General features: G+C 38.6%; 1 protein-coding gene across 2 annotated transcripts in view; it reads right to left on the bottom strand.

Annotated features, from left to right (window-relative positions):
• LOC124722101 (arrestin domain-containing protein 2-like) overlaps nt 1-27,856 on the bottom strand; it is a 219,647-nt gene that overhangs the window by 56,394 nt on the left and 135,397 nt on the right. For both annotated transcript variants that reach the window (XM_047247298.1, XM_047247299.1), the window contains exons 7-8: nt 7,744-7,923; nt 1,809-2,006 (exon numbers count right to left, since the gene is read on the bottom strand). In XM_047247298.1, coding sequence (XP_047103254.1) covers nt 1,809-2,006; nt 7,744-7,923 — 378 coding nt within the window. The remainder of the gene's footprint in view (nt 1-1,808; nt 2,007-7,743; nt 7,924-27,856) is intronic.

Raw genomic sequence — 27,856 nt, 5'->3', positions numbered from 1 at the left:
CCATCATGTTAGACAAAAAGCACCTTTTTGGATTCAGTTTCCCAGAATGAAGGAGAACTAGAAACAGTAATAGTATCAGTTTCCTTGTGCATTGGGGGCCCTCAATTGCACACACATATCAGTTATGAAACCTTCTGCACATGGGAATGAATACATTGACCAAAGGGTCTTTCCTAGTGTCAATGTGCAGGCAACATGTACTTATAGTAAAATTTTTACTGGTGTCAGTGCTTCACAGCCTGAGTCTATACATGATGCTAGGATATGGAGAAACTCTAATGTTTGCCAGACAGTAAGAAAGAACCAGTGTAATGCTTTAGTTTTAGGAGATGAAGGTATGGCACTGCACCATGGTTAAGGACACCATTCCAGCATCAACAAACACCTGATGAGAAGACATACAACAGAATGTGGCATGGCAGAATGAAGCTGTTTTGGAAAATCAGTGGAGGAAATGATTATTTCATTAAATAATTACAATGACTGTGACAGTGATCCTGCAAGCATCTGTCATAACACAGAGAGTGATATCTGTGGAGTTTACCCATTATCATCATAGAAATGAAGCACAAGCAGATTGCGCAACATGTGACTCAGTTGCCCATAAGTATGACAACAGCTGGGCTGAACTGTCAACCTCACCTGAATACATCACCTTTTAAGTGTGAATATATTACTCACTTATACTTTTTTTTGCATTATAAAGGCATCTTCAAAAGAATTTATTAGTATCTAAATGAAACATGATATACATTTCACTATTTGTTACATATGATGTGGCATGCTACACATCCAGGAAAAGCTTACTGGCATTACTGTATAGATATAAAAATATAATAAAATAACTCGATACAGAAAACTTTCTCAAGATAACTTTCATGGTTTAACAATAAATAAGTAAGAATGAAGTACCATGCTTATTTTATTCTGATATAAGTATATGTATGAAGAACCAAGACTGCTTACATGCTGTAACATTCATCTGTATTCTCAATAAGTTATTGTTTTATCAGATGCTACCCTTCAATACAGAAATAAGTTAAGTGGCAATACTATGAAAAGGTTAGCTGCTACTCATCATACAGCAGACATGATGAGTCGCAGAGAAGCACAACAAAAAGACTGTTGGAAAGTTAGCTTTCAGCCAACAAGGTCTAGACAACACACACACACACTCACACACACAAACACACACACACACACACACACACACACACACACGACATAATCTCTGGCAGTTGGAGGCTGAGACTGTCGTCATGTGTGTGTGAGTTACATTTGTGTGTGTTTGTGTGTGTGTGTGTGTGTGTGTGTGTGTGTGTGTGTGTGTGTGAGTGTTGTCTATTTTTGACAAAGGCCATGTTGGCCTAAAGCTAACAGTCCTTTTGTTGTGCCTTTCTGAGACTCAGCATCTCCACTATATGGTGAGTAGCAAGTATCCTTTTCATAACATTGTTACATTTCATCTTGGATTTTCCATTGTTTGAAATAATTTAAGTGATGTATATAACAAAAAAATATAAGTTTCTTCACTTCAGTAACATTTGAGATAAATAAAGGAAATTTTACATAAGACATATCTTAAAAAGTTAGGCATCAAAATAAATAAATTTATCTGATTCATAAGTGGGAAATCTGAGATTTTTACTATTATGGTGCATTTTTGTGCAAACTAACTTATGTATACAACAGTATGAATGCATGTACTGACTACAGAACATAAAAAAGTGTGTGAGAATGCTGAAAATATAAACAAACATAAGATAAAACAAACATAATTATTCTGTACTTAAGTTCTTTGATAGTACCTTCAGGACATAGTATATTTGAAGCAGTCTGCATACGCCAACTAATGAAGGAGGCATAACAGGAACTACAAGGCTTTGTGCGGAATCCCACTTGGATCGAGTGTTTGGATGGACTGGGTCACCTCTGTACTCCAGAACTAGATGCTGAACTTCCTTATTGACACCTAACACTCCACGGTCTATGAAATACTCCACATACTGAAAAAAAGAAAATAATGGAAATATACAATAGTGGATAGATGAACTCAGCACACTCAATCAAATCAAATAGACTAATGACAAAGATAAATTCTGACATTAATACCTTTTCCCTAGCTAACACTTTCAATCTTTAGTAATTTGGGTTTTGTAGACAAATTATTATTTTGTCATTATCTGTAAGAGATTTCAAACTCTCAAACTGCAACATCAAACTGTGAGCAAGAAATATGCATGACAACCAAAATGGCAAGTACAGTTGACAAAATGCAAACTGTTGGCAGAAAGTGCCTGTCAGATCCAAAGTCTGATAGAGCACTGATGCAAATGAAATGTAATGTGCAATTTTTCTGCATTACCTTGAAAATATGCAGAAGAGGGACTTTTACTTTATGTATTACCCAAAAATGGTTCTGTCTGTATTCTACACCTATTCCAAGAAGCTCTAGGTATGCTATGTTGATCTTTTACAAAAAATTTTTGCTGGTCATTACTGTAGCTGAATGGTCAACCTGTAAGTTGCAACAGTTTCTGTCACAGGAGACACATACTGCATGGGAAATATTCCTCTATTTTGATAATGTGCAGTGAATTTTCCCTGTAGCTATGATAGCTTTTAGGCTACAAACCAATGAGGGGCACTTTTGATGGGAGGAATGACCAAATTAGCTGCAACAACACTCAACAGATTATTTATCATATTTTTGTTATACATTTTATACACTAATTTTCAAAGTGTGGAAGAATAGCTACCATTAAAAATGATATGTAAATAGTTCTACCATCTGAAGGTGGGTTATCAAACTTTATACCATACTGTCATGTTTTGAACTTAATTTATCCATTTTGTATGAAACTTGGTAAGGTCAGTGATTGTATTACTAAATTTATTACACAGTCTTTCTGCTTCAGTAAGCTTTCACAAGTCTATGAGCATAACATGTTTTTACAGCACACTGCTACCCTCAGATGCTTTAGAGTTACATGTACATTAATGCTTAGTAATACACACATCAAAAAAGTTTTGCATCACCCTGGTTCCCAGAACTCCTGAAGATAGACATTAACTGTGGATATTGTATCACAGACACAGTCCCTTTGACTGTTCAGAGATGTCACTAAAACCACTCAAAGACGTAAACAACCATGCTGATCATTTCCAATCATTCCAACAGGAAGGAGGTACACGGCTCATTTTGTCTGTATTTCAATCATGCCTAGATGGTCAATACCACTGTATAATCGCGTCTGCATTGTTACTTTGTGCCACGAAGGGCTCTCAACAAGGGAAGTGTCCAGGCATCTTGGAGTGAACCAAAGCGATATTGTTTGGACATGGAGGAGAGACGGAGAGACAGGGACTGTCAATGACATGCCTTGCTCAGGCCGCCCAAGGGCAACTACTGCAGAGGATGACCACTTCCTGTAGATTATGGCTCGGAAGAACCCTGACAGCAGTGCCACCATGTTGAATAATGCTTTTTGTGCAGCCACAGGACCTCATATTATGACTCAAACTTTGTACAATAGGCTGCATGATGTGCAATGTCACTCCCAATGTCCATGGTGAGGTCCATCTTTGCAGCCATGCAGCATGGTACAGATGGGCCCAAAAACATGCTGAATGGACCGCTCAGGGTTAGTATCACATTCTCTTCACCAATGAGTGTCGTGTATGCCTTCAACCAGACAATCATCGAAGATGTGTTTGGAGGCAATCTGGTCAGGCTGAACACCTTAGACACACTGTCCAGCGAGTGCAGCAAGGTGGAGGGTGCCTGCTGTTTTGGGGTGGCATTATGTGGCAACGACATACATCACTGGTGGTCATGGAAGGAGCCGTAATGGCTGTACAATTCGTGAATGCCACCCTCAGTCTGATAGTGCAACCATATCAGCAGCATATTGGCAAGGCATTTGTATTCATGGATGACAATTTGCGCCCCCATTGTGCACATCTTGTGAATGACTTCCTTCATGATAATGACATCACTTAACTAGAGTGGCCAGCATGTTCTCCAGAAATGAACCTTACTGAACACGCTTGAGATGGACTGAAAAGGGCTGTTTATGGACAACATGACCCACCAACCACTCTGAGGGATCTACACCAAATCACCATTGAGGAGTTGGACAGTCTGGACCAACAGTGCCTTGATGAACTTGTGGATAATATACCAAAACAAATACAGGCACACATCAATGCAAGAGGACATGCTACTGGGTATTAGAGATACTGGTGTGTACAACAATCTCCAACACCACCTCTGAAGGTCTTGCTGTACGGTGGTACAACCTGCAATGTGTGGTTTCCATGAGCAATAAAAAGAGCGGAAATGATGTTTATGTCATCTCTATTCCCATTTTCTGTACAGGTTCCAGAACTCTCGGATGCAAAACTTTTTTTTATGTGTGTAGATTCTTTTGGAGTATGATGAGCTCTATTTGCTGGGTGTGCCAGTGACGTGATGAATCAAAATTAATTCATTTTTGCTGAATATGTATTTCTCTGGCACACAGCGCACAAGAACAAACACAATACCATCATGCAATATTTTCACATTGAGTTATTTACATTCTCTTTCCATGTAAAAAGCTGGAAGTGAAAATGTTAAGTGATTGTGTTATGTTTATTCTACTGCTCTGTGTGCCAGATAAACACATACTCAGCATAAATGGACTAATTTCAGTTCATAACCTCACTTGTACATCCAACAAATTAAACTCATCACACATCAAAAGAATCTATTACTAAAAATTGAGGTATATGTATTTGTGAAGCATCTGAGGAAGGAAACATGCTGCCAAATTATGTTATGCTGATAAATACTGGTAAAAAGTGACTGAAGCAGAAAAATTATTTTATAAATACTGTCATCTGCAGAACTTATAGTATTTGGGCTACCAGAAATGTGTTGTTATGAGGCAATTTGATGTACATATGACTAATTGGGGTGAAATTGATTTATTGAACTTTCAAGCCATCATAACAAAATTGGCAGTGGATGAGTGATTCAATGAAGAAATGTCATGTAGAAAGCTTTAACAATTTTATTACAAGTAATCAGACATTATCATGTTGAAATGCAATAAATCATGGCTCTGTGAAAGATGGGACTGGGCTCCAGTTTCTAAGGGTTCCTTAGCATACTGGCTGTAGAGACAATACTCACAGTTCTTAACAGCTGAGTTCACCAACAATACCTGTAATACTTCATGTGCTGTTTTCAGATATGGAAATGAAGCAGACTTCAACCGAGCCTGTTTCACCTCTGTGGTAGTACAACATGAATATCAAACTTGCCATTTACCATAACATCACAATATCTATGAGAAGTCAACAATGTAGAACATGATAAGGAAGGACTCTTGCAAGAACTACACATATTATATGTTTTCATGAGCAGTTTGCAGCTATACTTGCTGATGTTTATGATATTAGGATATTCTGCATGGGGAAATGACTTCATCCAGTTCTATTAAACACAAAAAATATGAGTTTTGTAATAGACCATCTGATACCTGTGACAATACTGCCATGTTATGCTGAGATTCAAGAAGTGGCTCTACGGATTATCACCATTATGTTTATGGGATGGGTGTCAATCAAAAGGGCTGCTAAATTCTACACCACAGGCTTTTAATCCTTCCAGTTTTCTTCAGTTTTCTATTTTCACTTTCCATCATAGTCATGTTCTTACATCCTCGCTCCCAAAAAAAAAAAAAAAAAAAACAATAATGTGATAAAATAACAAGCCTTCTTCCTGAATTTGAACTATTTTTTCTTCATAAGACTTTAAATTTTCCTACATCATGATATGAACAGTGACCACCACTGCACTGCTGTTCAGGATTACTGGTGCTACACAATCTGTCTACATCCTCAACAGTTCCCTATCTGTTCAACTCACAAAGCTATTCACAAAACATGATGGAGTCCAAAAGCTGAAACTCCATTTCTAATTATTTTATTTTACTTTTCTCAAAATTTTCACTTATCCCTGTTGATTCTGTGCTCCTTTGATCACTAAAACTATTTCTGTTGAGGATCTGTATGAACTTATGAAACATTGGTTATGAAATGTAATCATCAGGAGAATTACATGTTCATTAGAATCCCTATATATATGGTACAGTTCTCTTGTGCTTGCTCACAATGAAATAGCGATTTGTTTACCTTCTTTTAAGCATTTTCAGTCAATAACACACTTTCATCTGTTGGCATGGTATGTATGTGCAAAGTTTTACCATAGAATCTCTACTTCTGCACCATTATGAAACTGTCATTTTATCATTATTTTAAGTATAACATAATGGTGCTAAAGAAGTATATACCATCAGCTTCTTATTCTGGCATGGCCTCTGTCAAGCAGAATTAATGTTTTTTTATATGATGTATACAGCAGCATCAGTCAATATCTTGTCACTGAACAGGCTAAGGAACATAACAGTTGGGATATGAGTCATTGTTTCACTATAGAACTCATATGAAATTCCTTCTAAGCTCCAGTGTATCTGAACACCAGAGAGGAGAAGTGACAGTCCATCATATACTCAAGTTTTGTCATTCAGCTAGAACTGATTTGAACTCATCCTCCTAATTATCTCCTTTCTCATCCACAGCCTTAATGAAGTGTTTCAAAGATTAAAGTGCATTTCAAAAGTTTCTTTTATGATTAGACTTGCCTCAGCCTCTTGGCAGGTACAACTCTTTCATCATGGATATTGTTAGTATTCAGTTTTGTAACTACCTGTTGTAGTATGCATACACTTTGTACAGCAGACCAAAATGTCCTTTCCGGTAAAAAGTGTTGGGACTAAGGCATTTTCCCAGATTATTCTTCTTCACAGTGAGAAATGTATTTGTGTATCTCAAAAGCTTTGAAACGAAGAGAGATATACTAGTGGGTTGAAGTTTTAAGATAAGTCATAAGTCATGACCAGGCAGCTCACCTATAAGAGCATTTCCCATTACTGGTACCTGCAAGTGTCTGTGTTTGAGTCTGAGTCTGCTTTACAATTTTTTGTAAGCCCAGAAATTTCTGGCAGTACATATGCAGAGTATTTAATTTTGAATGAAACATGTAACTGTGCAAAAGTATGCTTTTAAACAAAATTTTATGACATTAGAAGTGAGTGCCAGAATGGAACTTAGGATTAGATATTTCACATTCATAGAGAGAGTTTTGTAATATGAGCTTTTTGTAGCATCCTGATGTGAATTAATACATCAGTATGGAAAACATGAGACCTGTCTATCACACAGTTTTACACTGTCATGAATGTTACTGATGAACTGTGCTTGAAAGATTATGTTGAACATAGAATTTTAGTTGACTGTTGTCTCTAGACTTTCTGTTTTTATTTACAGACCAACTGAATTTTTGAGAGGCTCTTGTAAGATTTAGAATTTTTTTCTTATCTTCATATCTCTCTCTTATTCTTTTTCTCCACCACAAATCTGTATCTTGTTTGATAATGATTCTAGTGGGATTATTTCTAGTTAAAAAGTATCTTATTTGTTCCAAATAATTAGAAACAATTTCTCAGACTTCCTATTTTTTGCACTTATAGCACCCTTATCAAGAGTTATTATTATGTGGAACTAGTGTGCACATGACTTATGCCATTATAAGTTTGATCCCAAACACTAGGTAACTCAGGTACGACTAAGTATCTGATTTCCTGCAAAGAGCTATACTAAATAGTTAGTCACAATTGACAATGTAACACTTACTTGTATGACTTTCACTTTAAGTCGGACAATTTCTTCTCCTTGGTTGTCAATGTTTGCTCTCAGTTTAATTGATTCACCACACACATATGCTGAACGCTCAAGTTGAGTCCTTAATACAACTGGTCCCTTTTCACAGCACAGGCAGCATTTGGTCCGTTTGTCTTGTCCTATCATTGGTTTCTGTTAACATTTACATTTAATTATTGTAGATTGGTGGCTACTAAAACATCATAAAACTCACAATAAATACTAATAATGCTGAAAAAATACCAGAATGTAAATTTTATGTTGCATTAAAAAGTAGTGAAGTGAAGCAGTGAATAAGAAAGATGACCCCCATCTGCAGCACCACTCATTTTATTCTTGAGTATCTTCCATTTTGTCTACAATATAATTGCTGTTTATTTGTTACTGCCCATTTATTATGAGCATATACAGGGTATCCCATTTATCTTGACCACCCTAACTAACTGTTTGTCCAGATGAAAATTACAAAATGTTTCAAGCAAATGTTCTTTACCTGTCAGGGGAACAGCAATCAGCATGATTGCCTTCATTGTAGCTTTGTTTTTTACAAAGATATAAACAGCGGTATGACTTTTTAAAATGACACCCTGTATTTTTTATTTGGTGATTTATTTCCTCTCCTAATGACCTATTCAAAAATGTATCACAGTGTACTATCCAGTGAAACACAACGTTATTACTTACATAACACAACATTGTCTTTGAGCATGGGATCACAAACTTGTCCACTTGTTGGAACAGTCAGAAGACAAATGAAAAACAAGTAGAGACATAACACAAAATTGACTTTGACTCTCCTGTACAATTGCCCAGGAGTAGAACATTCATAGGCACTCAAAGTGGTGACCCTGGACGCTGATACACTGGTGCACTCGTTGAATGAAAGAATTATTTACTGCTTCCACTGTTGGCTGCTGAAGAGAATTACAAGCAAGTGCAATAAGTTCCTGCATGTCCTCTGGAGTTGTTGGAATACCATGATAGACAAGTCTTCAATGCATTAACAAAGAAAAAAATCCACAGGATTGAAATCAGGAGACCCAGCAGGCCAAGTAACTGTTCCTCCTCGACCAATCCAGCTGGCAGGATACCTTCGGTTCAGAACATGATGTGCACCCAAGACATTATGAGCTAGACAGCCATCGTGTAGATACCACATAAGCATTCTGGTTCTTAGCAGCACTTCATCCAGAAGAAAAGGAAAAATTAATCTGGGGAAGTTGGCATACACTGTGCCATTTAGACTATCATTGATGAAATAAGGGTCAATGATTGTAGAACCAAACATCCCACACCAGACGTTAACTCTCCATTGACGCTGATGTTCCACCTGTCTAAGCCATCATGGGTTGTTGCTGGACCAATAATGTATGTTCCTTGTGTTTACCTGTCCTTTGTTTGAGAAGGAACATTCATCGGTAAACAGAACACTGGAGAAGAAGTTTGGGTTGATGAGGATTTGCTGCTGTGCCCACTGAGAGAACTGTACATGATACTGGAAATCATTCCCATGCAATTCTTGATGTAGGTGTACATGGTAAGGATGGAACTGGTGACATGTAAGAAGATGATGTACACTGGTTTGAGGAATTCCAACCTCATATTCAAGCTGTCGTGTGCTCACATGTGGATTCATAGCAACAGAAGTGAGAACAGTAACTTCGGCAGATTTGTCTGTGTGAGTGCTGTGATGATTGCATTGTTGTGGGTTGAAACTTCCCGTTTCCTGAAGTGTCACAGCAAGGCGAAAAAACATCCATCGAGAAGGTGGGTTCTTTACAGGATATTGCTCTCTGTACAGTTCCGCTGCCTGTGTAGCATTTTGTCTACCTTCAACAACAACAATGAAAGAAATGTTATGCTGATGCAGTTTGTAGGAAGGATAGCCTTCACTGTATGCCTACTCTACACAACAGTATTTAAAAGGACTAAACTACTGTACTAAATGTATCCATACAAAAGAAAACAGTATTGCAATTACTGTTCTGCTAACTTACATTCCCCATAGATGAAGAGCATTTCTACCTTCTCTTCATTGGTGTATATTCCACTCACACAACTCTTCAACTGACGATGGTTGACGGAATGACGGGTGTGCATTCTACTTATGTTTACATTTATCCTCTGTCAAAGTCAGCACATGGACGTGTTCCATTACCCTGAGTACCTGCACTAAGAGCTGTCAACGTCAATGTCTATGTTGTGTAATGTAATTAATAATGTTGTGTTTCAGTGAATGGTACGCTGTCATACATTTTTGAATAGGTCTTTAGGAGAGGAAATGAATTACTGCATAACAAATACAGGGTGCCATTTAAAAAAGTCATGCCACTGTTCATATCTTTGTAAAAAAACAAAGCTGCAATGAAGGCAATCATGCTGATTGATGTCCCCATGACAGCTAAAGAACATTTGCTTGAAACATTTTGGAATTTTCATCTGGACACACAGTTATTTAGGGTGGTCAAGATAAATGGGACACCCTGTATACAATATGTGATCAAAAGTATCTGGACAACCCCAAAAACATACATTTTGCATATATATTAGGTGCATTGTGCTCCCACTTAGTGCCAGGTACTCCATATCAGCAACCTCAACAGTCATTAGATATTGTGAGAGAGCAGAATGGGGCACCCCACGGGACTCACAGACTTCGAATGTGGTCAGGTGATTGGGTGTCACATGTCTGTACATGAGATTTGCACACTCCTAAACATCCCTAGGTCCACTGTTTCCAATGTGATAGTGAAGTGGAAACATGAAGGAACACGTACAGCACAAAAGCGTACAGGCCAACCTCGTCTGTTGACTGACAGAGACTGTCAACAATTTAAGAGGGTTGTAATGTGTAATAGGCAGACATCTATCCAGACCATCACACAGGAATCCCTAACTGCATCAGGATCCACTGCAAGTACTATGACAGTTAAGCAGCTGGTGAGAAAACTGGGATTTTATGGTCGAGCAGTTGCTCATAAGCCACACAGCATGCCGGTAAATGCCATCGACACCTTGCTTGGTGTAAGGAGTGTAAACATTGGACGACTGAACAATGGAAAAACATTGTGTGGAGTGACAAATCACGGTACACTATGTGACAATCCGATGGTGAACACCTCATGAACATCATCTGCCTGTGTGTGTAGTGGCAACTGTTTCCCACTGTTGAAGAGCCATTCGGGGATGGCGATTGCATCTTTCAACACAATAGTGCCCCTGTTCATAATGCACAGTCTGTGTCAGAGTAGTTACACAACAATAACATCCCTGAACTGGACTGGCCTGCACAGAGTCCTGACCTGAATCCTATAGAACACTTTCGGGATGTTTTGGAACACCAACTCTGTGCCAGGCCTCACTGACTGACATTGATACCTCTCCTCAGTGCAGCCCTCCATGAAGAATGGGCTGCCATTCCCCAGGAAACCTTCCAGCACCTGATTCAACGTATGCCTGTGAGAGTGAAAGCTATCACCTAGGCTAAGGATGGGTGAACACCATATAGAATTCCAGCATTACTGAAGGAGGGTGCCATGAACTTTTAAGTCATTTTCAGCCAGGTGTTTGGATACTTTTGGTCACATAGTGTACGAGACGTAGTGAAAGTTTTTCTTCTTCCTATAATAGTGAATATCATATATCTATGTCCTATAACATTATTCTTGTGACTGATTGGCTAATCTGTTGCATAAAATAGGAATTACATTTACGCAGACATTTTTATCAGTTCTATATACCATTTTTATAGGAAAATGAGTCAGGGTCATTATGTAATAGATTTTCTGAGAAGCAGCAGCCCAATATTAATTTTCTATTGCTAGGGTTCACAGACGTACAAAACATTTTGGATAGGTAGTTTCAACAGTTAAGTCATTGATGATGTCTTTCAAAAAATGTCCAGTAATACCACTGTCATGACTCAATCTCTTAAAACTACAGTAGCTACAAAATAAGCATTACCTGCCTAGTGACAAAAACAAACAGTAAATGCTTAGCAAAATTTTATTGAAAACACATGGTACACATGTTGGAAGGCCATTTCAAAGTTGACAGGTAGACAAATAATGTGACTCATCATGTGATAAGAACACAAAATTAAGAAATTATTTTTTCTGAACAGACACTTATTATTGGTTTTATCAAAAGACATTTCTGTTACACAAATTCTCCAAGATATATGAAGTATACTAATTTCACCTGGTATGAAGATAAAGATAAGTTGCATAGCATCAAAAGAGATTTTGAAACTGGACATGCAATAAAGGAAGGCAAAAAAAATGCTGTGAGTATGAAATTGAGAGTTGAAGAAATGAAAACGCACAATGACAATCCAGTACTGCACATTAAATAGCAAGAACAGAAAAATATATATATATATATATATATATATATATATATATATAATGGAAGGAAACATTCCACGTGGGAAAAATTATATATAAAAACAAAGATGAGGTGACTTACCGAACAAAAGCGCTGGCAGGTCGATAGACAAACAAACAAACACAAACATACACACAAAATTCAAGCTTTCGCAACAAACTGTTGCCTCATCAGGAAAGAGGGAAGGAGAGGGGAAGACGAAAGGAAGTGGGTTTTATGGGAGAGGGTAAGGAGTCATTCCAATCCCGGGAGCGGAAAGACTTACCTTAGGGGGAAAAAAGGACAGGTATACACTCGCACACACGCACATATCCATCCACACATACAGACACAAGCAGACATAATATGTCTGCTTGTGTCTGTATGTGTGGATGGATATGTGCGTGTGTGCGAGTGTATACCTGTCCTTTTTTCCCCCTAAGGTAAGTCTTTCCGCTCCCGGGATTGGAATGACTCCTTACGCTCTCCCATAAAACCCACTTCCTTTCGTCTTCCCCTCTCCTTCCCTCTTTCCTGATGAGGCAACAGTTTGTTGCGAAAGCTTGAATTTTGTGTGTATGTTTGTGTTTGTTTGTGTGTCTATCGACCTGCCAGCGCTTTTGTTCGGTAAGTCACCTCATCTTTGTTTTTTATATATATATATATATGGACACACACACACCAAACGAAAGCACTGGCACATCGATAGACACACAAACAAACACAAACTTACACACAAAATACTAGCTTTCGCAACCAACGGTTGCCTCGTCAGGAAAGAGGGAAGGAGAGGGAAAGACGAAAGGATTTGGGTTTTAAGGGAGAGGGTAAGGAGTCATTCCAATCCCGGGAGCGGAAAGACTTACCTTAGGGGGAAATAAGGATGGGTATACACTCGCACACGCACACTGCGTGTAATTTCTATAAAAAAGAAAGTAGTATGCCTGGAAAAAATATTTCAAAGAGCAAAAGACCATAAAAAACTAATAAAAGTTTTACAGTGTTACAGTTCTGCTTTTCATCATAAATGAATAAGAATAACTCACAAATTTTGTAAGTATCAAGCTAAAGCAGGAGGTCACAGTTCCTGTAATTTATAAAGACTGAATGAGTTGTTCTGAAGCACATCCCAGAGTGTATAAGGTACATAATGCCCATGATTCTTGCATTACATTACATTACATTCAGAAATTCTTTTAATTTGTTTTTAAATTCTGTTTGGCTATCTGTCAGAGTTTTAATGCTATTTGGAAACTGACCAAAGATTTTTGTTGGCAGCATAATTCACCCTTTCTGTGCCAATGTCAGATTTAAGCCAGAATAGTGGAGATCATCATTTCTCCTATTGTTGTAGCTATTATTTTTGCATTGGGATGGATTACTAACAACAAATTTCAGAAGTGAATATATTTATTGTGAAGGTACTGTGAATATCTGGAGCTCCTTAAATAAATGACTGCAAGGTGATCTCGGGTGGGCTCCAGCTATTATCTGATTATTCGCTTTTGTGCAATGAATACATGAATTGCCCCAAAATATGAAGCCATATGAAAGCCATGAATGAAAATAGGCATAGTAGGCTAATTTGCTTATATGTTTATCACCAAAATTTGCTGTAACCTTAATAGCATAAGTAGCTGAACCTAAACGTTTCAGCAGATCATCAATGTGTTCCTTCCAATTCAATTGATCATCAATGCACACATCCATAAATTTTGAATATTCTGACTTAGCAACAGACTTCTGTTCAAAATCTATATCCATCAATGGTGTTATGCCATTTACTGCACAGAAATCTATATACTGTGTTTTCTCAAAATTTAGTGAGTCCACTTGCACACAACCACTTAATAATTTTCTGAAAGACAATATTTACAATTTCCTCAGTTAATTCTTGTTTTTTGGGTGTGATTATTATACTAGTATCATCAGTAAAAAGAACCAGCCTTGCATCTTCATGAATTTAGAGTGGCAGGTCCTTGACATATATTAAGAACAATAAGAGACCTAAGACTGAACCCTTATGGGACACCATTCTTGATACCTCCCCAGTTAGACAACTCTGCCGATTTCTGCAGACTATCTGTACCATTAATTTCAACCTTCTTCATTCTTCCAGTTAAATATGAATTAAACCATTTTTGCACTGTCCCACTACTACCACAATACTTATTTAATAGTTTTATGTGTGTTGTATATGTCTTTTGGTTTTCAGAACATGAACTGCAATACTGAACTTACTACTCAAATGCCACACATATAATAGGAAAATAATAATTGAGTCAGTTTCTACGATACAGGTGTCTTTGAGTACTACTGAAAAAACATAGTAGTTTTATCTTTTACTAGTTAATCATGGGCTGTTTTGTTTATTGTACATGAATATTGACAATACTGGATGTTAATGAGGAAACAATTGTGCTCACTGTATGTTGATGTATATACAGTCATTTTACTTTTATACAAAGAGATCGTGCTGGACAGATGTCTACAGTTGCTCTACAAATTGTCATGGGGTGCCAGACTACAAAATAACCTCTTATTATAGCTAAATACAGACTGAACAGACAGTCACATTTTGTTTAGTTTCTGTTTACCAAACATCAATGCAGCTGACTGTACCCTGTCATCCAGTTGGTTTGTTTATGATAGTATTTCAGCCAAAAATGCTGACTTGATAATGGCCCTCCCCCCAATTTAATTACCTTTGCAGACAGACAGTGACTGAAAGACTGAAATTTGTGGGTGGCCACTCATTTGGAGGAGTTTATTGGGGACACTGATTGATAGGATTCTCTTTTACTTTGTTCACAGGATTCATCCCTGACTCGAGCTCCAGAAATGGCCTATGTAGCTGGTTAAATCATAGTTTCCATGATGAATACTGCTGGTGAGGCACACTAGCATGCGTTGTCTACAGTAAGCCACCAGCTGGATATGGGGGAGGATGTTGCATATGTCTTCAGAGGTTGCAAGCAGAGCATGTTCCACATGATGGAATCTATCTGCCTTCAGCCTCTGACCTGGTAACGTGCAGTCCTCCCTCGGTCCTATCATTCCATCTTAATTGCGTCATGAGGCTCTTCCAAGCCAATGAAAGCATGCACACCTTCTCTAAGTGAGCACTGAGTACCACATATCATGAATTACAGCATGTCTTCTTCTTAGCAAATTTGGCTGTTCTTATCTGAAAGGACTTTTTGAATGCCCACTTGTAAGTCCTGACACCTCACATCCTGAACAGCTAGTATAAGAATCAGGATCTGAGTCATCTTGTGGTGTCTTGGGTTTTGCAGCTGGATTCCAAAATACAGGTTACAATGTTTGATGAACAAACCACTTATAGATGTATATAAACCTTTATTTACAGTAACATGACTGGTTTTGTGATATCAAATTGCTTACTCAGGTGTACATCTGAACAAGATACAAAAAGAAAATCAGTCAAAATTATGAACCAAAGCTGACACCTCTCATAATAATCTAAGCCATATGACAACCAATATGAAACACTTACATGTGAGTAAAATATTTATCCCATAATATGGGAAGGAAGTGCACTCAACCATCTCAAAATAAAATGTTCTTACCAACAATAAGCAGGGCATCAGAGCTCAAATTCACCAGCTGAAAAACTGATATGTTAAAACCACATTAAGTTGCAGTGATAAGACCAACATAAGAAAAAGTCCCAGCAAGTAACATTCAAAGTCTGACACTTAAGAAAACTTACTTCATACCAGGAAGTGGTGTACAGCATCCCTCCAACTACATCTCCATGTAGGGTGACACCCTAATCAACATACCCATGTGTGATGGCACAGGACACTAGCACCATCATGCAGAAAAGTGAGGAAAGTTATAAACATTTCTGCACATATCCAAATATCATGAGATGACTGGGCTCCATGTTAACAACACTACCATGCAAACTATAAAATACTTCACCATAAAAAATAGATACAACAAAATATACCAGATGCATAAGGCTTAGATTATTAGGACAGAAGTCCATGGATCATAATGTTGACTGATTATTTTGTATCTTGTACAGATGTACATATGAGGAAGTGATTTGATATCACACGACTGGTCATGTTCCTGTAGATAAAGCTTAATATACAGCTGGAAGTGGTTTATTCATAAAATATGGATTACTTAAGCTGCAGTTACCCACAAAATAAGATTAGTTGTTATGTTGCCATGGTTGCAGACAGAGTATTTTTGTGAGAGATTGGTGCTGCCCAAATTCATCCACTGACACTATGGGGTGTTGTGAGCCTGTTTCCTGTGTTGGATGTGTTTTGCTCTTGTCACCCACTATCAACAAGTGGGCCAGGAGCTGCGACATATTGTACAATCATTACACTGTAGCAGTTGTGCCCAGGTGCTGTCACCAAGCCACTGCTATTCTCCATAACATGCTGAGTCATGTCAAGTAAAGTCTGGCTGCACTGTCACATGCTAGACTCATGCTGCCATGTGGCCTGCCTGCAAGGTACACATTAACATGGCCCTGCTGTAGATGCACTTGCCACCTACCACAGCCTTGCTGCTATCTGATCACACCAAGAGAATTCTGCAAGCACATCACCCGCCAGTGCTGCCCCATCAGCTGCTGCATGGCAGAATGGCTGGCCCCATTGTCTTGGTGCCCCACTGCAATGTGGCCTTGTGAATAGCTAAGTTTCTGGCACTGCAGGCTATTTTGCGTGCACTGATCGTGCTGTGGCCGCCAAGCCACCCACCAATAATTATATCTAATTACTGTGGATGTGTGCTCCATCTGAGGGTTCAACATTCAGCACTGAGGGCCACACTGAGCCTCACTACAATACAGGTCACTCTCTCCACCACGCATGCCATTACCACATGGCAGCAGTATGCTTGCAGGGTCTAGCTTCTCACATCTACCGTAGCACAATGTGTACTGCCCCACTGTCACATGCCACTGCCCCTCACACATTGTGTCAGGTCACAGCGCACCATGCCTCATCATAACTGCTATAAGTGTTGGTATTCCAAGTACTATAGATACTGAAACTTCCTGACAGATTAAAACTGTGTGCCAGACAGAGACGAACTCTGGACCTTTGCCTTGTGAGCAACTGCTCTACCAACTGAGCTGCACAAGCATGACTCACGACCCGTCTTCAGAGCTTCAGTTCTACCAGTACCTCGTCTCCTAACATCCAGACTTCACAGAAGCTCTTCTGCGAACCTTGCAGAATTAGCACTCCTGGAAGAAAGGATATTGTAGAGACATGGCTTAGCCACAGCCTGGCGATGTTTCCAGATACTAACTGAAGGGGCATCATGACCAAGAGATGAACAAAATATTTTCTTTGGTGAAATTATGCATTAGAATGGAGGACGTGGTTTTTCTGTTTTACAAAATGGTATTAATAACCTTGGCTCCAGTCGATAAAAGACTGCCCATCTCATGCATAAAACCAGATAGCAGAATGGAAGAAAGTGATGAGGAGAATATTAGGGCTCTGAGGGGCTGGTGGACATGATGATAAGTAAAAATCTCATCCTAGTGGAGATGTTATCAAAGGTACAATCACAGTTGTTGGTAATAAGGAACCTTTTTTTTTCTTTTCAAAATATCCATGACATTGTTCACATGTGTTTGTGACTGGAGGAATTTCTGTTAAATGTGGTGCACCTGAAGTTATTGGGTGGCAAACATTTATATGTAGAGTCATAAGAGGCACTGAAGAACATTGGAAATTTTTAAATTCTGGTGTAGGTACTAACAGAGCAGTATACTGATAAGAGGGAAGTGAGTAATTATTACAAAAAGTCGTCTACCCTTTGCCAAAACCAAGGAGAAGATATTGAGGCATTTGATGACAGAATCAGAATAATTTCATGCCAAAGTTATTAATTAGGCAGAGATACAATATGTAATGCATTTTTAGAGGAAGCCAAAGTGTATGTATTTACCTGCAGCATTAGTCCACAAATTGCTGGAAAAGTCACCACCCTCTTTATACAAAGCAGTCTATTTAGCACTGTTGCATGAAGAAGTGAGGCAATTTATGTCAATCCCTGCACACAATGATGACCATCACCATGTCCCCAAAAGAAAAACAAGTAGAGTGAATGAAGACCAAAGTGGACACCAAAATCTAAAAACAAGGAAAGATCTAACCATAGAAATGACAGTGGAGCCAGAACAGCCATCTCTCAGTGCTCTCAGAAGAACTGTAAAACCTCTTAGTTTCTTTGGGATGCAGCCAGAATCCAAGGGCCTAAGGGAACTGGCTTTCTGATTGGCTTGTTAACACACAATGACATTCACGATAGATTTCAGGTTCACATAAAATACATAGACTGCCTTTGTTGGGTCAAAATCATGAATATGAAAGTATACGCCCCAATTTGCTTAGAAAACTTGGGAGTGAGAGATGTAAAACCATGTTAAATTATACTGGCTAGTATACAGGAGATACTGGATGATGAGTTATCTCTGATGTGAGGCAAGATATCTCAGAAGAGTGAGATTCAGAAATCGTTGACATAAAAAGAAGCTTATATAATCATGCCACCCCTCAAAAATCACTTCCAGGAAAAGTTTTCACATTTTTCAGAATCAGATTGAAGTCTTTTTTTCTCCTGTGTTAGAACAATTTGTGTGGTTGTTTGAGGAGAGGCAATATTTTCCAGCCACTGGCTTAACATACCACAAAATTCTTACCAGGAGTGCCAGATCAATAGTAGAGAAACACTATCAAATCTTTTTAAGTCTTGCTGTTGCCTTTGTGTTGATATAACGGCAGTCAACAAAGTCACAACACCTGATAAATAAGTCTCCCTTTCCCATCCAATATAAATGAAACCTTGGATAGGTTAGTATTTAACCACTATTGATATGAAATTAGGCTATTATCAGATTCCTATTGCACCATAAGGTAGGCTGAAAAACTGCTTTTCTAGTGTCCTACAAGTTATATGAGTTCTTGAGAGTGTCTTTTCAGTCTAAGGAACATGCCTGCCACAATTCAGTGATTTGTAGACTTCTTGTTAAGAGGTCTGAAACCAACACTGTACCTGGTTTATTTAGATGATATTACTGTATTCTTCAGAAAAATTGAGGAGCATGCTGAACAGCTAAGAAGAATATTGCCAAGGAGTACAAGGCACACACTTGAGTTTAAAGTTAGAAAAAAGTTCTTTGCAGAGTCACAGGTTCAGTACCTGGGACATATTATTGGTTTAGATGGGGTAAAATGAGATCCATGATTAATGGTGGTGAAAGGCAATTTCCCTGCACCCACTAATGTGAAGGAACTGCACAGTTTTCTTGGATGGTATATTATCATCATTTCAAGAGTTATGCTGTTAAGTAAACCTTTGACAGGTTGTTGAAAAAATGAACAACTTTAGAGTGGACTGTAGAATTTGAGACTGCAATGCAACAGCTCAAAGATGCATTGACAAGTCCCATACTTGCTAATGTACCCTGACTTTGAGAAGCAGTTTATACTGGCATGTGGTATACCTGATTTAGCTGTAGGATGCATTCCAAGTCAGGAAAGAATGGCAAAGTGAAACCGAATGGTTACTCATCTCAACAATTCAGTAACACTGAATTAATTGCAATGCAGTGGCAAAGGAACTGTTGGCCTTGGTCTTTTGACCTCATTATTTTAAATGCTATTCATATAGCAGGAAGTTCACAATGGTAACTGGCCATTTTGTGCCCTTTTGTGGATATTGAATTTGAAAGACCCCAGCAGAAATTTAACATGCTGGGCATGCAAGTTGAGTGAGTATGATTACAATGCATATCATAATCTGGGGAAACTTCATCAACATGCAGAAGCATTAAGTAGAAAACTCTACATAGTGCAAACAGATGGGGTGCTTATTGTGGAGCTGAAAGAGGCACAAAGAGAGGACACCAGTTGTCAGCAGTATACTATTCTTTTGGATGTTGTATTGAAAGATAATATACTGCAATGGAAAAATCCCCTCAGGAATTGGTTAGTGATACCTAAGGCACTGGCTACAGCACTGTATTATTGCCAATTTCATGACAGCATTCATGCCTGACATAGTGGAAGATGCACCTCTAATGCTCAAACTGTTGGCCATTACTGGTGGCAAAGTCAACAACGTGACATGGAGAGATACATACATGCTTGTCTCTTGTGTGCACAGAGTGCTGGAAATTCTGGGCCATTTTAGATCATTGTGTTGAATATTATGGTACCCTTTCATCAGATTCAACAAGATAATAAATACAGTCTGTCAATTATTGATCACTTTGATCAGTACCAATCGCAGATATGATGGCAGAGACCATAGTGAAAACCTTTGTGTATCACTTAGTAAAACTATACAGAATTCCTGACACCATTTTAATGGACCAAGGAAAGCTTTCATGACCACTCCATTTTTAATGGAGTGGACATTTCCTTGGTAAAGGAGTGTATGGTGTCTCCTGCAAATGTCGCAGAAACTATATGGTTCAAACTATTTACACTGTTGAAGAAGATTGTACTGACAAGGGAACCTCCCCATCGTGCCCCCCTCAGATTTAGTTATAAGTTGGCACAGTGGATAGGCCTTGAAAAACTGTCCACAGATCAATCGAGAAAACAGGAAGAAGTTGTGTGGAACTACGAAAAAATAAGCAAAATGTACAAACTGAGTAGTCCATACGCAAGATAGGCAACATCAAGGCTGCTGTGAGTTCACGAGTGCTGTGGTCCCGTGGTTAGCGTGAGCAGGTGCGGAACGAGAGGTCCTTGCTTCAAGTCTTCCCTCCAGTGAAAATTTTAATCTTTTATTTTCAGTTTATGTGACAAACTCTTATGTTTTCATCATTTTTTTGGGAATGATTATCACATCCACAAGAAAACCGGTATCGGGTAAGGTAGAAGAATCTTTTTACCCATTCGCCAAGTGTACAAGTTAGGTGGGTCGACAACATATTCCTGTCATGTGACGCACATGCAGTCACCAGTGTCGTCTACAATATATCAGACGCATTTTCCCTTGGAGGTATCAGTTGACCTATGACCTTGCGATCAAATGTTTTCGGTTCCCATTGGAGACGCACGTCCTTTCGTCTACTAATCGCACGGTTTACCGGTGCGGTCGCAAAACACAGACACTAAACTTATTACAGCGAACAGAGACGTCAATGAATGAACGGACAGATCATAACTTTGCAAAAATAAAGAAATTAAACTTTTCAGTGGAGGGAAGATTTGAACCTAGGACCTCTCGTTCCGCAGCTGCTCACACTAACCACGGGACCACAGCGCTCCTGAGCTCACATTAGCCTTGATGTTCCCTATCTTACGCATGGACTACTCAGTTTGTATATTTTGCTTGTTTTTTCATAGTTCCACACAACTTCTTCCTGTTTTCTCGATTGGTCTGTGTTCAGTTTTTATCTTTTGTGCCAACTTATATATAAATCTGAGGGGGGTGTGGTGGGGAGGTTCCCTTGTGAGTGCAAGTGATATATTACACAGAGGGAGCTTGACAAGTCAGCCATATCTGAGCATTGCCTAAAGAATGGATATGAACCTGCATTATGTGGTGGAGAGTTGTAGGAATCCCTTGACAGGTCAGGTGTGCACTACACAGGGGAAGCAGCTACTTGGGAAACAGAGTACTTTTTGACTGTGCATTTTTAATTTTTTTTAGGTTAGCTGGTAGTCTGAAGTCTTCTGAGGAATGCTCCAAACTTTAACAGCAAATTGTCAAAGTATTCATAACAAAGTTCCTGAACTTATGGCCTTACAGGAAAGTTGTCACACTTGAATAATTATCAAAACTGAGAGCTGGCTGAAACCCAAAGTAGAAAGCTCCAAAATATTTATCAAGGCTTGGAACGTTTATCAAACAGACAGATTAGATGATACAGGAGGGTAGCATTCACTGCTGCCTACAAAAATATTGTGTCTATTGAGATCGCATTTGAGTCTGAGTGTGAAGTTATCTTGGATACGAGTAGCAGGCCTAGGTGGACTCATGTTAATTACTGAATGGTTTTACCAGCCACCTGATTCTGACATAAAAGTTGTAGAATCATTCAAGGAAAGTCTATGCTCAGTAGCAAGAATATACCCAGATCATATGGTATTAGTTGGAGGTGTCTTTAATCTACTGAGTACAGACTGAGATGTCTATGTATCCACTACAGGTGGTATGGACAGACAGTCTTCTAAATACTTCTGTTTTCCAAAAATTGCATTGAACAACTACTTAGGCAACCCATATTCAATGGAAATATTTTAGACTTTGCAGCTACTAACAGGCCTGACCTTATCAACAGAGGCAGTATAGAGAGGGGAAATAATGTTCTAGATGCCATCATAATGATGATTGTTAGTAAGATAACAAATCCATCAAGAAGGCTATGAGAGTATTTATGCTAGGAAAAGCAGATGAGTGATTGTTAGCACTCCAATTAGAGAATGAATGGACATCATTTAGTTTTGGTATGATGGATGTAGAAAAATTACGAGCAAAGTTTAAATGGATTGTAAAGAAGTATGTGCTGAGTAAATACATTACAGATGGAAAAGACCAGCCATGGTTTAATAACAAAATTCAGAAAAAGCTGAAGCAGCAAAGACTCTCACACTCTCATTTAAATGGGAATGTGCAAATGATTACAGGCAAAAGTTAGTAGAGATTTGAATGTCTGTAAAAAAATCACTGTATGAAGCATACAACAACTACCACTGTCATACTTGAGCAAAAGATCTTACCAAGACCCTGAGAAAATTCTTGTCCTGTGTAAAATCACTAAATAGTTCAAAGGCTTCTACACAGCCATTTGTTGGTCAGTCTGGTAAGCAAAAGATGAGAGCAAGTGGAAATCTGAAGTCGTAAATTTTGCATTTAAGAAATCATTCAAGCAAGAGGATTGTACAAACATACCATCACCACACAGGCTCTTTTATGGAGAACATAGTAATTGGCATCCCTCAAATATAGAAACAACTGAGAGTTGAAAACAAATAAGTTGCTAGGTCTAGATGGAATCCCAGTTCAGTTTCATAAAGAGAACTCTTTGGCATTGACCCCTTACTCAGCTTAAATTTATCATGAATCTCTCAACCTGTTCAAAGTCCCAAGTGACTTGAAAAAAGTGCAGTTGACTCCTGTATATAAGAAAGGTAAAGGAATAGACCAGCAGTGGCCTTCAGAGTGTCGTCTGTAATGGAGGTGTGTTCCAAGCAGAGAGCTGTCACTGAGTTTCTTTTGGTGGAAAACCAGAGCATCATAAATATTCATAGGCACTTGCAGAATGTCTATAGAGACCTGACAGTGAACAAAAGCACAGTGAGTCATTGGACAAATTGTCTGCCATCACAGCAGTAGGATCACGTAAACCTGTCTGATCTCCTGCATGCCGAATGGCCGCACACAGCTGTGACTCCTGCAATGTTTGAATATATGGATGTTCTCATTTAAGGTGAATTATGGATCACAATCAAACACCTTGCAGCACAACTAGACATATCTGTTGGCAGTGCTGACACACTCATCCACCAGATGGGGTACTCAAAGGTGAGTGCCCACATGGTTCCTTGCCACCTAACAGAAGTTGACAAAGAGCAATGAAAGACTATCTGTGCAGAATTGCTTGTGCCTTACTGGGTTGATAGTGACAATTTTTTGTTGAACATCATCACAGGCAATGAAACATGGATTCATCACTTGGAACTGGAAATAAAATAGCAATCTGTGGAGTGGCACCACACCACCTCTGCTCCAAAGAAAAAGTTCAAAGCCACACCCTCGGCTGGTAAAGTCATGGCGATGGTCTTCTGGGACTCTGAAGGGGTTATCTGTTTGATGTCCTTCCTCATGGTGCAATGATCAACTTGGAAGTATATAATGCTAGCCTCAGGTAACTGAAAAAATGGCTCCAGTGTCTTCATCACCATAAAAATGAAAATGAATTTCCCATTCTCCATGACAATGCAAGGCCTCACACCTGACCAGAGATCATAAAACTTCATTTGTCTGCTCTTCCTCACCCACCCTACAGCCTGGATCTTGCACCTTCCAGTTTTCATCTGTGTGGCCCAATGAAGCATGCACCATGTGAAAAACAGTATGGCGATGGTGGGGAGGTTCTGATGATGCAAGACTTTGACTCTGACATTGAACAATAGAGTGCCACCATGCAGGCAAACAAGCCCTCCCAGTAAGGTAGCATAAGCTCATCATATTGAACAAAGATTATGTAGAAAAATAGAGTTTTGTAGCCAAAATAGTTGGGAATAACATGATGTATTGGAATCCTGAAAAAAAACTTTCAGAAAAAAGTGTTGCATTACACGTTGAATGCATCTCTTAACAAATTTCCTTGACAGAAAAGAGTTTGTCCACAAACCAGTATGAATTTAGAAAGCACTGATTGTGTAAAAATCACTTTGCCCTTTTCTCACATGATCTCCTGCAAACCACAGATTAAGGGAAACTGGTAGATACCATATTCCTAGATGTCCAAAACGTATCTGACATGGTGCCCATAGCAGGTTTTTAATTAAGGTATAAGCACACAGTGTATGTTCCCAGACAGGTGAGTGGCTCAAAGACTTCTTAAGTCATAGACACCAGTACCTTATCCTTGACAGTGAGTATTAATCAGAGGCAAGGGTATTGTCAGGAGTGCACCAGAGAAAGTGTAATAGGTCTTTTATTGTTCTTTATGTATGTAAATGATCTGATGGATAGTGTGGGAAGCAATCTGCAGCTGTTTGCTGATGATGCTATGGTGTATGGGAAAATGTTATCATTGAGTGACTCTGGGAGGATACATGATGATTTAGACAAAATTTCTAGTTGGTGTGATAAATGGCAGCTAACTCTAAATGTAGAAAAATGTAAGTTCATGTAGATGAGTAGGAGAAACCATTCTATAATGTTCAAAGACAGCATTGATAATGCGCTAGTTCACACTGTCATATCGATTAAATATATTGGAGTGATGTTGCAAAGCAATATGAAATGCTGCCGAGAATTATTCTGGGATGTATGGCTGTTGTCCACGGAACTCTTCTATCCGTGACTATTCATTCAAAGCTATGTTGGACATCTTCGGAGGTGCTCCTGGTTGTGCTGAGTCAGCAAGACTCATCACAACCAGGAGCACCTCTGAAGAGGTCCAATGTAGCTTTGGATGAAACATCAGGGATAAAAGAGTTCCATGGACCACAGCCATACAACCCGGAAGAATTCTTGGCAGCTGAAACATCCAGTTGTGAAAACCTTCATTGTATGATCAATGTGAAATGGAATGAGCATGTAAGGACTGTAGTATGGAAGGCAAATTGTCAGCTTCAGTTTATTGGAAGAAGTTTAGAAAAATGTGGGTTGTCTATAAAGGAGACTGCATATAGAATACCTGTGTGAGTCATTCTTTACTGCTGGAGTGTTAGGGATCCCCACCAAGTCAGATTAAAGGATAACATTGAAGCAGTTCAGAGCTGGGCTGGTAGATTTGCTACCAGCAGGTCTGTTTAATATTCAAGTTATGAGGAGATGCTTTTGAAACTCAAATGGGAAACCCTGGACTGAAGGCGATGTTCTTTTTTGAGGAACATTGTTAAGAAAATTTAAAGAATCATCATTTGAAATTGACTGGAGACTGATTCTACTGCCACCAATGTAAATTTTGCCTAAGGACCACAAACATAAGATAAGAGAAATTAGGGCTTGTACAGAGGCTTTTGGTCAGTTGTTTTCCCCATACTCTATTTGCAAGCAGAACAGGAAAGGAAATGACTAGTAGAGATACAAGGTACCCTCCACTTGGGCCATACAGTGGCTTGCAGAGTAAATATGTAGATACAGATTTAGATGAAGCTACTCTTCTTCATCTTCACAATTATGTGTGTTAAACATTTGCTCTACAAGATTCAATAAGAATATTTGAAGCTTTTAACCTTGCTGTACCATTATTTACCTTATTTCATTGTTCTCTACTATGGCACTGATTGTAAATACATTATTTTAATTATTATTCTCATGGTCTTAAATTCCTTTGGCACCATTAAGTATTTGTGGTCAGGAAGCATTTGATCTACAGGAAATGGTGCTTGTATGACATCAAGTTAAAATCTGTGTCTGAAAACTGTTCGTTATCTTTTCTCACATTCCTTATGATAAAAATAAATGTATAGTTGTTGTTTTGGTAACTCATAATCAGTCAGCTGATCCCACTGTTTTATCCTACTGGCCAGTACTGCCACAACTTTCACCCACAACATGATAAAAATTATGGACATAACTCACTCATCAAAACCCGATATGCATTACATATGCACCATAACAAGAATCATAATTTTCTCTGAACATTATATTTGTTAGCATTGCAGACTGTTCCCTTTCAACCTGATAAAGATTTTGGCCTATGCTATGGAGCAGTATGCCCCAGCAATTTAAATTTAAGAAAAAAATAATACAGGAGCAAAAGTAATATTGTCAGTGCTCTGATCCATCCATGTTTGTGCAAATATGATGTGACATACCACAACACAAAAAGTTTGGTATTGGCACTTAAATGAATATATGTTTAAGGTTCTGTTACTTATTCCACATCTATGGCAAGTATTTCACTTAGGATCAGTGGAAAGGACATAAGCATATCCTTTTTTCTGTAAATTGTATTATGTATTCTAGTGTTACGGCATGTCCTACTTCCTTGAGACTCTTTTCAATATGAATCTATAGAAAAAGAAGTGTATCTAATCAAATTTAATCTACTGACTACATCAGCAGGTTCAAGTCACATACCTAATGGACTAAATTCATATCAGTGTGCTGCAGATGCAATATATGGCAAAAAGTCAATTTAAAAACTAAAATACATAAATTCAGTTGATGAAAAATTTTGGAAGTTCAGAACTGATTTTCAGATTTCACAAATAATATAAGAATGTAAAACAACTCAGTGGTTGCAATTGTCTTAAAAACTGTATATAATTAGGACTAAGTATATAAATGGTAAAATTGTTACTGGATATGAATCTTCAGGTTTTGGCAGCGCAAAGACTGTTCCATTAAGTTTCGGGTGTGCAGCTGCAAGAAATCTCCTTCTTCTTCTAATATTTTGGCTGTAAAACGTTCAGCCATCTTCAGAGTGAGCCTCAAGACTGCCGCTCCAGTGCTTGCTTCGCCCCTTTATACTGTTGTATCGTGCGACTGCGCATGCGGCCACAGATGCAAATGCGCCAGAGCCGTTGGTCAGCGGCAGAGACGTGCATAATGCGCGAGTTGTATCTATGACTCCGCAGTTGATCTTTGTTGGCATATCGATATATCATTGTGAGCTGCACTGTGACGACGTCTTTACAAGTTTATTACAGCAGGTGCCAGATTCCAGGATTTATCAAGATTGAAACCACTGTCTCTATTAATTAAGTTCGTTGTCAAGCGAATTTCAATTGCCTCCTTTACTATCGAGTCCCAAAATGACGATGTAGTTGCCAAAATTTCGACGTTATCATACAACATACTGTGACAATTATCAATACAGTGCTCTGCCACGGCCGACTTGTTAGGTTGTAAAAGTCGTGTGTACCTCTGGTGTTCTGTACATCTTTCTTGGACAGTACGAGTTGTTTGTCCAATGTAAGAAAGGCCACATTCATAGTGAATTTTGTAAACTCCAGATTTTCGGAGCAGCAAATCATCTTTGACGGAGCCCACGATTGCAGCTGTCTTAGGTGGA

Source organism: Schistocerca piceifrons, chromosome X, assembly GCF_021461385.2.
Source record: "Schistocerca piceifrons isolate TAMUIC-IGC-003096 chromosome X, iqSchPice1.1, whole genome shotgun sequence".
Taxonomy (NCBI): Eukaryota; Metazoa; Arthropoda; class Insecta; order Orthoptera; family Acrididae; genus Schistocerca; species Schistocerca piceifrons.
Note: the sequence above shows the minus strand (reverse complement) of the source record. Positions and strands in the feature narration are given on the sequence as shown.